Source organism: Mustela nivalis, assembly GCF_964662115.1.
Source record: "Mustela nivalis genome assembly, chromosome: 15".
Classification (NCBI taxonomy): Eukaryota; Metazoa; Chordata; class Mammalia; order Carnivora; family Mustelidae; genus Mustela; species Mustela nivalis.
The window spans coordinates 88,409,404-88,421,332 of record NC_139034.1 but is presented as its reverse complement, the minus strand read 5'-3'; the positions used below and the strand labels follow the sequence as shown (position 1 = coordinate 88,421,332).

Sequence of the window (11,929 nt, the reverse complement as noted above, 5' to 3'; positions counted from 1 at the left end):
GGGGCCCGGGCCCATGGGCGCGCCGAGCCGGGCGCGCCGGGCGCTGCGGGGGGCGGCCGCGGCCCTTCGCCATGCACGGCCCGGCCTGCGGGGGTGGCCGCTCGGCCGCGGTGGCTGCTCGGGGCCCGGACTGCCGGCGGGGGCTGCGGGCGGGGAGCGCGGAGGCGCGGACGGTCCGCTCGGCTGCTCCGCTCGCCGCTCCTCTGCTCGCCTCTGCGCGCGGCTCCTCCTCTCCCCGGCTCCGCTCCCCGGCTCCGCCCCTCCCGCCCCTGCCCTCCGCCCGCCGCCCCCCTCGGCCCTGCCTCGGGCCGCCCGGGCCCCGCGCGCACGTCACGGGCGCCAGTGAGCATGCGCCCCGCGCCCGCCGCCCCCGCCCCTGCCCGCCACGCCCGCCCTCGCTCACCGCGCGCGCGCGGGGCCCGCCCTCCGCGTCCCTGAGCCCGGCCGGCCCCGGCGCGCGGACGGCCCGAGGGCGCTGGGCGTGGGGGCGGGGACGACTCCCTGTTGCTTCCGCCTCCCGGGGCCTGGCCCGCGGCCCGGTGCGCCCCGCGGGAAGGAGCCTCGGCCTGGTCCGCCCCGGCCTGACGCCCGCCCGAAACTTCGGTCTCGCTCCGGAAGGCCGGAGGGCGGGCGCCAGGTCGCGGGGGGCGCGGAGGGCGCCGTGGGATCGGGCGGGAGACCCGCTGCCCGGGTCTGGGCGGCGCGCTGGGGCCCAGCCGGGACCAGGCGCGGCGGCTCCTGCCTCGCAGGTGGGGGCGGGGTCGTGCCTCGGGCAGTGCCCCGTGCGCTCCGCTTTCCCGCGCGGGGGTGCGGGCGAGCCCCGGCTCCGCCGCCTGCGACCCTTCCTCTCCGAAACCCGCGCCCTCCCGCGCCCCGGCCTCCTGGCCTTTGCTGTCCAGAGTCGTGCTCTGGCCGCGGCGAGGTGCGGAGCCGCGCTCGAACCTGTTGCACCAGCGGGCAGCCGGGCTGGGCCGCGCTCCCCCAGTCCCACCGGTCCCGTGCCTTGCTGCCCCGTCCAGGGCGGCCACCCCGAGGCCCAGTCTGGGAGGCCAAGCCCGGCCCCGGGCTCCAGGTCCCTGGGACACCGCGCTCCGTGCTGCGGGCCCTGAACCCGGCAGAGCTGGTCCTGAGAGCCGGGACCCCACGATTTCACTCCCGCCCCGGGCTGTTTCTGGTTTCCCAGCGGAGAACGGACTCCTCGCTCCCAGTCAGCCTGTGCTAAGTGAGGCGCTTTGCTGCAGCTTCTCCGCCTGCTGCCTCCATGTCGCCTTTGATATCTGAGTGGCAGAGGCCAGAGGGACAGTGCCCCGGCCATGGGAGGGGTGCGGTGGAAGAGAAGCCCTGTTACCTGCTTTCTGGCCTAGAAAGGAGTCCGCTTAGAAGGAAGAGTGACCACCAACGACCTGGGGTCTGCATCACCTTCCTTCCGTAAAACACTCGTTTGGGGTCTGCTCACACATTCATCCTAGTCACTCTGCCCTTCCCTGTCCTGCTCTGAGCCCAGGAGGCTAACGGTCATCCTCACTGGCCCCTCGCCGACCAGGCCACCTGCAGCAAGCTGAAGACCCGGAGGGTCTGGGCACATCCTTCCCCTCCGGCCTGGCCTCCCTTGGGGTCTGCAGTGAGGACAGCGCCTGGAGACCTCCCTTTTCCACTGTGTCAACTTGAGTCAGGTTCCAAGAACTATAGTCTTCTCCTCCAGCCTCCATGGCTTCCTGCTCCTGCCGTCCCTGGGCAGCAGCACCCCTGGATGGGTCCCTCTGTCACACTGTCTCCCAAATCTCTCAAGAAGACCCCTGCTTCCCGCCAGGCCCCTCATGGCTAGGGCCAGATTTGGACTAGGCTTCTACCTTACCAACCGCACCGTTGCAAGGGTGTGCGTGCAGACGCAGAGGGCAGGCTGGCTGGGCGGAGGCTGGCTGTCTCCCAGGAGCTACTTCAGGCAAGGGCGAATGTTAATTCCATGTTGTTGTAGGCGCTCCCTCTGTCCTTGACGGAAACCCGTCATGGTCCAGGAACCCGCCAAACCCGCGCTCCTGTAAGTCGTCTTTTCCCACGACTTGTTTAAAACAAGTCTAAGCCAATGAGTCCCGCTGTGGGGAAAAACGTTGCCTCACTCTTAAAAAGGCACATGAAGCGAAGTACTACCCGCTTCCTGCCGGCTGTGTGTCGGGCTGTGTGTCGGGCTGTGTGTCGGGCTGTCACGGCAGGTGTCGGGCTGTCACGGCAGGTGCCGGCCGCCTTCTCGAGTCCGCGCCCGGAGGCAGCGCGAGGACCACCCTCGCGGTGGGGACGGCAGCTCGGGAAGATGAGAGGAAGCCTGGAGCCTTGCTCACACCGTTGGCCACGCACTGATCCCGCCACCGCTGTGAGCGCCATAACTTAAAACCTGTGGAACCAAATCAGTTAGGACTTAACTAAAACCCAGCTCACCCTGGGGCTCCGTGACTTATTTCCGTGGAACCGCTGCTAACTCGAAAGCTTCAACAGCACGTGCTTCTTCCTCGGGACTCTGTGGTTTGGCGGAATGGCTCCTCTGCTCCTTCTGGTGTTGACTGGGGTTGTTCGTGGGGGACTCCGCAGGACCTAAAAAGTTCCAAGACTTTGGCCACATGTCCGGTGTCTCCGCTTGGGGGATAGGAAGTGGGAGCAGACTGGCCTCTCTCTCTCCACTCGGCTTCTCATCACAGAGGAGTCTAGCCTCGGCTTCTTACATGGCCGCTGGATCCTAAGAGGGTCAAAGTGGGCACCGTATGGCGCTGAAACGGGACAGTCCTGCTGCCCCATTCTCTTGGGAAAAGTAGGTTCCAAAGCCAAGCCAGATGCAAGGAGAGGAAAAGAGATTTAACGTCTTGGTGGGAGGAGGGCCTGGCACCAAGAGAGGGGAGACCTTGTGAGCCGTCATCCTGGAAATCGTCTGCACAGACAGACATCAGCAGTAAGCGGAAGTTGTGCCGGCGTCACGCCAAGTCCAAGGAGATGGCTGCGGGAAGCTCCAGGGCCTGCCTGGGCCTGTTTCTTCATTCACACCAGGGGCCGAGAATCTTTCCGTCTCACGGGGTCAGCTCAGTCCCATGCATGGTCCTGGCCAAGCAGTCGTCGGGACCACGGAGTGCCATTCGATGATCGGCCGAGGCCTGGCTTCAGAGCACATCCCTGACTGGTAAGTGTCCAGTGGGAATGGGATGATCTTCACCAGCTTCAGGTCTTCAGGAACCCCTTCCTCACGCTCCGCCACCTCCAGCGGTCTGGCTGCTCCAGCACGGTGGGGGGCAGCGCAGCAGGTAGGATCCGGAACTCAGAACCGAAATCCACGTATGGGTTTGCCTCCGGATGCCTGGGCTACACGCACACCCACACCTGTGCCCAGACCCATAAACACCTGCTCTCTCTTCCTCCGCCCCACCTGGGAGGGACGCGGCTGGCGGCCACACATCTTGGACTCACTGACTTCTAAGTAAAAAGGCTTCTGGAGGGGCGCCTGGGTGGCTCTGCTGGTTGGTTGACTGTCCAACTATTGAACTCAGCTCGGGTCCTGATTTCAGGGTCGTGAGTCAAGTCCCACATTGGACTCCGTGCTAGGCATGAAGCCTACTTTTTTTTTCTAAAGTTTTTTTTTTTTTTAATTTATTTGTCAGAGAGAGATAGAGAGCACACAAGTGGTGGAAACCAGACTTCACCTGGCACCCTGGTGTGTGTCCGTGGGCGCGTCACCGCACACCCTCTCTCATTCTCTCAGGGACAGACCTGGGACCTGCTCTGGGTGTGCGGGGACACGGAGCACGCTGCCGTCCCCCGGCTTGGGCTCTGATTCTCCATTGTTCAGAATTCTGTGCGAAGTAAGATGGAAAAGAAAAGAAATGTGACTTCTTACTGCTTCCATCTTGAGGATCTGGAAACTGTGAGGACAGACGGGAGCCGGGTGCGGCCGTGGGACCGCTGGTGCGGACTAAGACGGCTCAGAAGCAGACGGGCTGCATTCCCGGGGGGGGTTTCTCCCCCTGTCCTGCCTCCCCTGGCCTTCTTCCCCCCCACCCTCGCCCCCGCCTCTCTTTCCAGCCCTCCTCACCCCCTGCAGGCCCCCGCCCAGCGCCCCAGTCAGCTGGGGAGGACAGTGTCTGGGCGGAGAGGGGAGTTGACTCCCTCTGTCCCTCTGACGTCTGCTTCAGAAGGATCGATACCCCCAGGGCTTCCTAATGGCAGAGAAAGGGAATGCTAATAGCGCGGCGGCTTCTGGTCCAACTGAGTCTTAAGTGGCTGCCTCAGGTCTATTTTTAAACCTCATTATCTGTGATAGTATAATTATGGAGTAATTTTACTTTTGTGAATTTTTCTATAAAAAGTTTGATCTGATCACCCAGCTGCGGTCGCTCTACTAACAATGAAGCAGTCATTCGGTCTCATGGCTTCCGAGCGACTGAAGCTCACTTCTGGCCCTGACGCGCCCCGGCTCTCAGGACGTGGCTGGCGCCCGGACAGAGCCACAGAGCCGTTTGCTTCCCATTGCGGACCTCCGCTCGCCGCCTGGGGCGCTCCCCGTCCTCCTGGGGGCGTGCAGGCCCCTCCCCTGCAGGCGGGGCGGAAACGGGCCCTCCTTAGGCACCTGCTCCTTTCTCTGGGACGGCCTGTGCCAGTGCCCCAGGACGCCTCCCAGACTCCAGCCCCGTGTGCGCAGGCAAGTGGCATCTCTCCCTGAGTCTGTCGTGTGGCCGTGGGCCGGGAAGTTTGCAGCCGTAATAAGGGTCCCTGAGCCGTTGAGTTGACGTTAATCAAAGGGAGACTTTCGTGGGTGGGACTGAACAGATCTGAAGCCCCGGGATGGCTTGAAGGGGCAGACGGCCATGCTGTGGGGAGGCCACATGGAGGGACAGCAGGCGGCCCCCTCGCCTGACAGCAGTCCCCAGAGGGCAAGCGCACCAAACGGGGAGCTCGGCCCTTCAGCCACAAGGAACGGAGGGCAGCAGCATGGACGGCAGCCCTGAGCCTCAGCGGAGAGCCGGGCCCCAGTGGCGCCTTGACTGCCAGCTCCTGAGACCCGAGCGGAGGACTGTCTAGCTGGACTCGGCCCCCTGACCACAGACAGTGTGGGGTGCTCGCGGTTCTGGCGTCTGAGTTCAAGGCAATGTGTCTCGCTGCCCGGGACGGGCCTGACGCAGGTGCATGTCCCCGACAGCTTCCTGGCTGCGGCATCATGGTGACGCGGGCGTGAGCCCTCCCTCCTTTGTGAGTCGCTTCCGTGGGCCGTAGCACGGTGGGCAGCCCCCGGACAGTAGTCAGCTGCGCGCGTGGGCCAGAGACCGGGCTGTGAGAACAGACTGGTCTTCTGGCATCTTCCAGGTCCCCTGCCCCCGTCCCACGCGTTCCCCCCGCCGGCTGAGACGCAGCCCAGAGGCCTCCACACAGAGCCCGCTGTAGGGCGCGTGGCCACCGGCTTCCTCCCAGCCCTGTCTCCGCTTGGGGCATCCCATCGTGTGTGGCCTTGGACCGAGGACAGTCCCCTGCACCCGTCCGGCACAAGGTTGCTCCTACCTCATACCCCGCCGTGTCTGGTTTGGGGGAACAAATTGCAGGCCCTGAGCACAATGCGATCTCTGGCCACTGGAGATCGGGTGACAGCCTTTCCTGTCTGGCTCCCCAGGGCAGCCCGTGGGGGGCGGGGCATCTTTGTGACTCTTCTCTTTGAACAGCAGCCCGAAGGCAAAGGGAGTGTCTGCAGATGGCCTTGCCCTTCTCCGGGGCCTGCTTGTGCCCCCACTTCTGGCATCTGCGGCCCTTTTCCTGAGCTCCTTGCCTGTGCCTGGCCTCGCAGCCCCCCACCCCCCGGTCCCACCCCCCGGTCTGTGAGCCCTTTACCCCGCGAGAGGGAAGGATTCCTACCAAGAGCGCCGGGCCGTGCCCTCCCCAGTCCTGCCGGCCAGCACAGAGTGCCTTTCTGTGACATGGCGATGGTGTTCCAGTGTGCTCAGCTCAAATCCCGCCCGGCTGTGTGTTAACTCCGAGGCCAAGGACGGTTGCCGGAGCTCCCTGGGCCTTGTCTGCAAAACGGAGACTGATGACAGTCCTTACTTCATGGTCACACCTGGGGGCTCTTGAAGCAATGCCGCCACATGTTTGCCCTGATTTCCTGCTATTCTGGGGACAGTATTACTCGATGTATTTCCCAAACTGGACTGTAGGCTCCCTCAGGTAAGAAGCTCTTCTGACTCCCATCCCCCCAAAGCACCAAGTGTGGAAGGAGCTCACGGTACAGCCCGGCGTCAGGGGCCCCATGACCACAGCTGCTGCTGTCCCTAGACTGCAAGGTCCCGCGGGGCAGGCGTGTCCCCAGACCGTGCTGCCAACGTGGTAGGTGCTCTGCGTGCCATGCTTCATCTCAGAGACAGGCTCCGGATTCCGAGGATCCAACCCTCGTGTTGCCGCGTTCCCGCAGGGAGTGACGGAAGCCGGATACCCCCCACCTTCCGCCTGCCTCCCCAGCCTCTGGGAAATAGTTTCTGCTCTTCCTTCCTGGACTCGGGCTTACAGCTCTCCTTTTCAATCTTATTAACAAGTAGGAATGCTAATCTATTAAGAATACATTTAGGGGCAACATTTACCAACTAATATAGCTGGACAGAATCTCAAAATACTCAACAGCCCGAAGGTATCACCCTGGACAGCAGCCGGCACGGTGGCGTCAGGGGGCCGCAGCCGCTCCCAGCACTGCTCTGAGTGCAGGACGCGTGGCCAGAGCAGAACAAGGAAACTCAAGGTCTGTAAGGTAACACGTGAATAAAATGGTGAAATAAATGCACTGGAAAACAAGATTGGCTGGTGTCTCCCAAAATGGTGTGGGGACAGGACCCAGATGGGACGGCGTGGGTGGGAGTGGGGTTTGGGGCGAGGAAGAGAAGCGGAGGCTGTCCACACTTGACGTGAAATTCGGACGGCAGAAGGGGGTTGAAATGTTGGTGTCTTTCGCTGTCATACAACTTACTTGGGAAACAAACAGTAATGCATTATTAACGAGCCGGCAGACCACATAAAGCACAGACGGCTAGAATGTTAAGAGCCGCATGCATTAATCATGAGGTATCTTTAATCTCTTGGTACTCACATAATGACAGGACCAGTTTTTTATTTTTCTGGTAAATTTACTGATCTATCCTAAATGAGTGAAGATTTCTGAGACAGAACTTTTAAATTCAAATCAATTTAATGAACCAAGTACAACAAATGAAGCTGTTTTTGTTTTAAGACTCTGTTAAATGCCCCACTAAGCTGCTTTTTTATAAGGGACCAATTCAACAAATAAATAAATACAAAAATTATACAATGATATAGAAGAGGAGCTAATAATAGTTGCAGCTGCATGGAATTCTGCTTTGATAAAGACATGAAAAGGTCAGAAAGATCACGCCTACGGAGTAATCCAAATGAAGATGAGAAGCCGGTGAATCACAATGGGAAGAAACAGTTTAAATGTCTGGATTTGATGTACTTTATAAAAATCCTGAGAAGCTATTGCAAAAATGTAAGATTCCAAGTTTATAGATTATAGCATTAGTATATATTTTCTAGTTATTCTATAAACTATGTATTTATTATCTATTTATGTATGCGGTTATTATACAAAGTGCCTATTGGCCGGCGCCGGTAGCCGGCCACCCCAACGAGCTCAGCGATCCACTCACCCACTCGCACACTTACTCGTTCGACGACGTGTGTGCAGGGTCTCGCGCCCGAGCGCTGGCACCAGGAAAGACAGAGGCAGGCCTGGAGCTCCTCAAGCGTGTGGTCCTGTGGGACACAACTTGCCCTAACCCTAGAGGCAAACACTCGGTGAAATTCTATGTTAAAGTCTTCAGGGCAACGGGCCGTGTCCCGTGTGTCCCCGGGCCTGGAAGGACCCAGGAAGTCGTCCATGCGATCAGTGACGTGTGAGCCGCGTCCTGGTGCGTCACCTCTGTCATGTTACAGGTCAGTTTGACAAGAAGGCGAGGGAAAGATCTGTGAGTCGCTCCTAAGAGAGAGTGACTTGGGGCACCGTGGAGGTAACACAGATCTTTGCAAAGTCTTCTGTCGTCAGAGCCACTGAGCTTTCTCTCAACAAATCAGAGCCAGTACGTGTATAAGCGAGGTTCCTGGCGACGGACTTGGAGTGCGCGCGAAGTAGTGGATTTCGACTTGTGCCAAGTTACCCAGTAGTAGCCTGAGTCCCTCATGACGAGACCCTCACTGGGCTACCCCAAGAAGAATGGGAAAGGTGTCCTTTTCCCTCTGAAATTTCTAGGAATATTTCATTGCTTTAAAATATCTCCCAGTGTTGTGCTCGCTTCGGCAGCACATATACTAAAATATCTCCCAGTGTTAGTGACAGTTAAGATTTTTAAAAATATTTATTATATAAATGTTTAAGCATACGTAGAATTAGGGGAAAAAACATACCCACCCACTAGCCACCTTCAGTAATTATCAACATGTCAGTCCTGCGTTCCTGCCGGCGTCGACCTCATCATCGAATCAGACATTCCTCAGACACGCCAAAGGGAGATCATTTTGCTTCTTCCTTTCTAGTATGGATACCTTTTCCTTCTGTCTTTCTTTCTTTTTTTTTTTTTTCTCTTTTGTGAGCCAGTGGCCATAGCCAGAGCATGTGCCGTGATGTTGACTAGAAGTGGCGAGAGTGGGCGTCTCTGTCTGGTTCTGATCTCCAACAGGGTCAGACTTTCCCCAGCAGGAATGATGCGAGATGCCGCTCTTCAGAGATGCCCTCCTTAAGCTGAGGCAGTTCCTACTACTCCTGGCTTAAGTGTTTGTTTGTTTGTTCTTTTCTTCCTTCCCTCTCTTCCCCTTTTTTGTAGGCCGGTGTGGAGCCCAACACGGGCTCTGAGACGGAGACCCGGGCCGCAATCAGGAGTTGGATGCTGAACCACCCGAGCCCCTCAGGGCCCCTTTCTCTCTTTTTTTTTTTTAATCATGAAAAGGTGTTGGATTTTGTCAAATGCCTTTTCGTGTCGATTGAGATGACCCCGTGGATTTGCGAGTTACCCTATTCAAGTGACGAGTGAGTGATTTGCGCGCTGAGCCAGCCCCGCATCCCTGGGGCGCACCCGCTTGCCCATGGCCTTGACCCCCCCTTCCATGCTGCTGGACTGGGTTTGCGAGTGTTTTCTTGATGATTCTGGCATTTACGTTCGTGGAGGATCTATGTGCTTCTGCTTTGCGGTTCTCCTGGGGTCACGGTCTCAGCTGGCCTGGGTCTCAGAGTAATAGCGGCTTCCGGGAAGGAGTCGGGAAGCGGCTCTCGCACACTCGCTCTCGCAGAAAGCATCTATGAAGGTCAAGTGTTGATTCTTCTTTACATGTTTGGTTGAACTCATGGTGCAGCCACGTGAGCCTGCGTCTTTCTTTGCAGAAAAGGTCTGAATGACTAATTAAATCTCTAACGATTACGAGTCTATGCAGAGTTTCTATTCCTTCATTTTTGATACTTTCTGCTTTTCTAGGAATCTGTTCGTCTAAGTGATCCGGTCTGCTGACAGGAAGGCCCGTCTTTGACCGATTCTGCGGGTGTCGCAACGCGAGAGAGGCGCAGGCTCCGTGTCTCCTGACGGGGCGTCGTGGCTTCTCTCCCTTCTCCTGCCTCCGTCTCTGTCCCGTTCAGGTCCCTGCTGTCTCCGCACCGAGCTTTGCCGGGGATGGGGGGTGCTCTGGGCTCGGGGGCTCAGGCCTGGCCTCCGGATTTGGAGAACGCAGCGCGCAGACCCCGTCCCGCTTTGGGCTTCTGCCGTCTGACTCATGGCCCTTCCATTCGGACCGCAGCTGCTTTAGGCCTGTTTTCATGGCCATCAGGGGCCCGCGTGCTCCGCTCTGTTGCTGTCACACAATGATGCCAGGTGGGTTTTCTGCTTGCTGCGGTGCCTCTCCTGCTCACATCTCCGGAGTGGGGAGGGGCCTCATGCCCTGGTTTTGTGGTCGGCGTCTGTGCGTTCGGGGCACGGCAGCGGGTGGCAAGTTGCTTAACTTCTCTGAGCTGCAGCTTCCTTCTAGTCAGATGGGGAAACGGGGCCCCATGATAAGGCCGTGGACGTGTCTGCGTCTGGGGGTGACGCTTCCCCCGAGCTTCCCCTTGAACGTGGAGACGCTACGGCGTCAACATTACAGCATCACATTCTCTCCTTAATGCGCAAGTTAAGTTTGTGCTAAAGTGCTTTTGAGTAAAGACGTTTGGTACAAGTTGGTTTAACATTTTAAAGCAGTAATAAAATCAGAAAAAGACCAGACGCTCCCGGTACGTGTCCGTGGCCGCCGGCTGGCGTGCGGTTTTCTGGTACGAAACAAGACCGCACTGCGCTCCTCCACTGGGCACACAAAGCAGAGATCGAATTTTGCACTGCTGGTATAAATATTTAACTCCGACAAATTATCCGTCAGGGTTTCAATAATAGAAGTAAGGCAACTAAATTAGTCTTGAACGAGCAAGCGACGGTTTTCTCCAGCCCATTTGTTCGCAGGGACTACCTGACCAGCTGAGAGACGTTCTAGTAGTTTCTGAAGGAACCAAAAATCACATTTTAGTCTTCATTATGATGGATCGATCGACCCTGATTTTGAGTGTCCTATAACCCGACGCTTCAAAAAGGCACGTGTGGGGTCTCATGACGGTGCCCAAGGGCTCCCCCCCCGGGGGGCGGGCAAAAAAAAGAGCCGAACTCACGTCGGCTGAGCTCATGCACCAAATGGAGGCCGACCCCAGTGGAATAAAGGAGAAGGAAGCATTTCCCGGGTCAGATTTCCTCAAACAATGAGAAAAGGCTTGTGTTCTCGACGCCGCAGTATCCGGGCCTGTGCTCCGAGGAAGTCAAGCTCCCGCGCAGCACAGTCTCTCTAAAAACATTCATGGGGCGCGTTAAACAGAATCCAAAAGAGGGTCTCAGACAACGTAAGTAAGTGGTTCCCAACAGGGCCGAGTGTCCCCTCAGGTGACATTTGGCCACACCTGGAGACGTTTCTGCTCCCGTGACTGGGGAGGGGTGCTACTGACATGCAGTGGGGGGCCCCGGAACGCCCCGACACATGGCTGCCCCCGCAAGAAGACATCATCTTGTGCAGAAGGTCCCTCGGGCTGAGGATGAGACGCCCGGGCTCGCGGTGACCTCACTGGTATGAGTGGCCTCGGGAACCTGAGTGACGTGTGGGATGGCTTCCTCTCAGGTTGGATGCCCACCTTAGAGGCCCGGCAGTCACCGCCAGCCAAATTACGGTCACGGGGGCGGGTGTAACGTCACCAAGACTCAGGGGCACTGGTGACGACAACCACTGCTGTCTGTCCCCTTGACTTATTGGACAGTTTCCCTTCGGAGCCGACTTTTATTCCGTTTTTTTAAAGGTTTTCTTTACTTACTACAGAGAGAGTCGGGGGAGGGACAGCGGACGGGAGGCTGGGGCGGCTTCTGTGCTGGGCGCGGAGTCCAGGGCAGGGTCCATCTCACAGTCCTGAGATCCTGACCTGAGCGGGCGCGGGACCAGAGCTCAAGCGACTGAGCCCCCCTCTTGCTTCCGCGTGGGAATTACGCGGTCTCGAGCTGGTGCGTGGGGTCCCAGGTGGGGTCCGACCCGAGAGCGCAGCAGAAGCAGCAGAAGCTCCGCACACCTCCCCTCTTCTTTCTTTCCCACACGGCAGCGAGTTATCAAGCTCCACTTCGTGTCCGCCCTCCGAGTGATTCCCGTCCAGCTCTGAAGGAAAACCGTTAACCAGGAGAGAAAACGAATGAACGTTTATCCCTTTTAACCTTATTCTTTCAAATCAAACTTTAAGAGAAAAAAACCTAAAACACGAAGCACACTGGTGTTTGCAGATGTGGCTTGGAAGCCCCTTGCCGGTGCCCTGAAGGACAGCGGGGCTGGACCTTCACGCAGGGGCCTGGGCACTCCCGCCACGTCCGCT

General features: G+C 58.3%; 1 protein-coding gene and 1 long non-coding RNA gene across 18 annotated transcripts in view; one reads left to right on the top strand and one right to left on the bottom strand.

Moving 5' to 3' along the window:
* ATP11A (ATPase phospholipid transporting 11A) overlaps positions 1 to 1,330 on the bottom strand; it is a 217,341-nt gene extending 216,011 nt beyond the window's left edge. For all 17 annotated transcript variants that reach the window (XR_014303391.1, XR_014303392.1, XM_082701096.1 and 14 more), the window contains exon 1: positions 404 to 1,330. Coding sequence is in view for 15 of the 17 variants with exons in the window: in XM_082701096.1 (XP_082557222.1) it covers positions 404 to 1,315 (912 nt within the window). In the remaining 2 variants the exon portion in view is untranslated. The remainder of the gene's footprint in view (positions 1 to 403) is intronic.
* Positions 1,331 to 1,927: 597 nt separating this feature from the next.
* On the top strand, positions 1,928 to 10,533 carry LOC309849022. Its single transcript, XR_014303427.1, has 3 exons — positions 1,928 to 2,178; positions 2,211 to 3,163; positions 9,489 to 10,533. It is a non-coding gene; the product is annotated as an uncharacterized lncRNA (long non-coding RNA).
* The last annotated feature ends 1,396 nt before the right edge of the window (positions 10,534 to 11,929 follow it).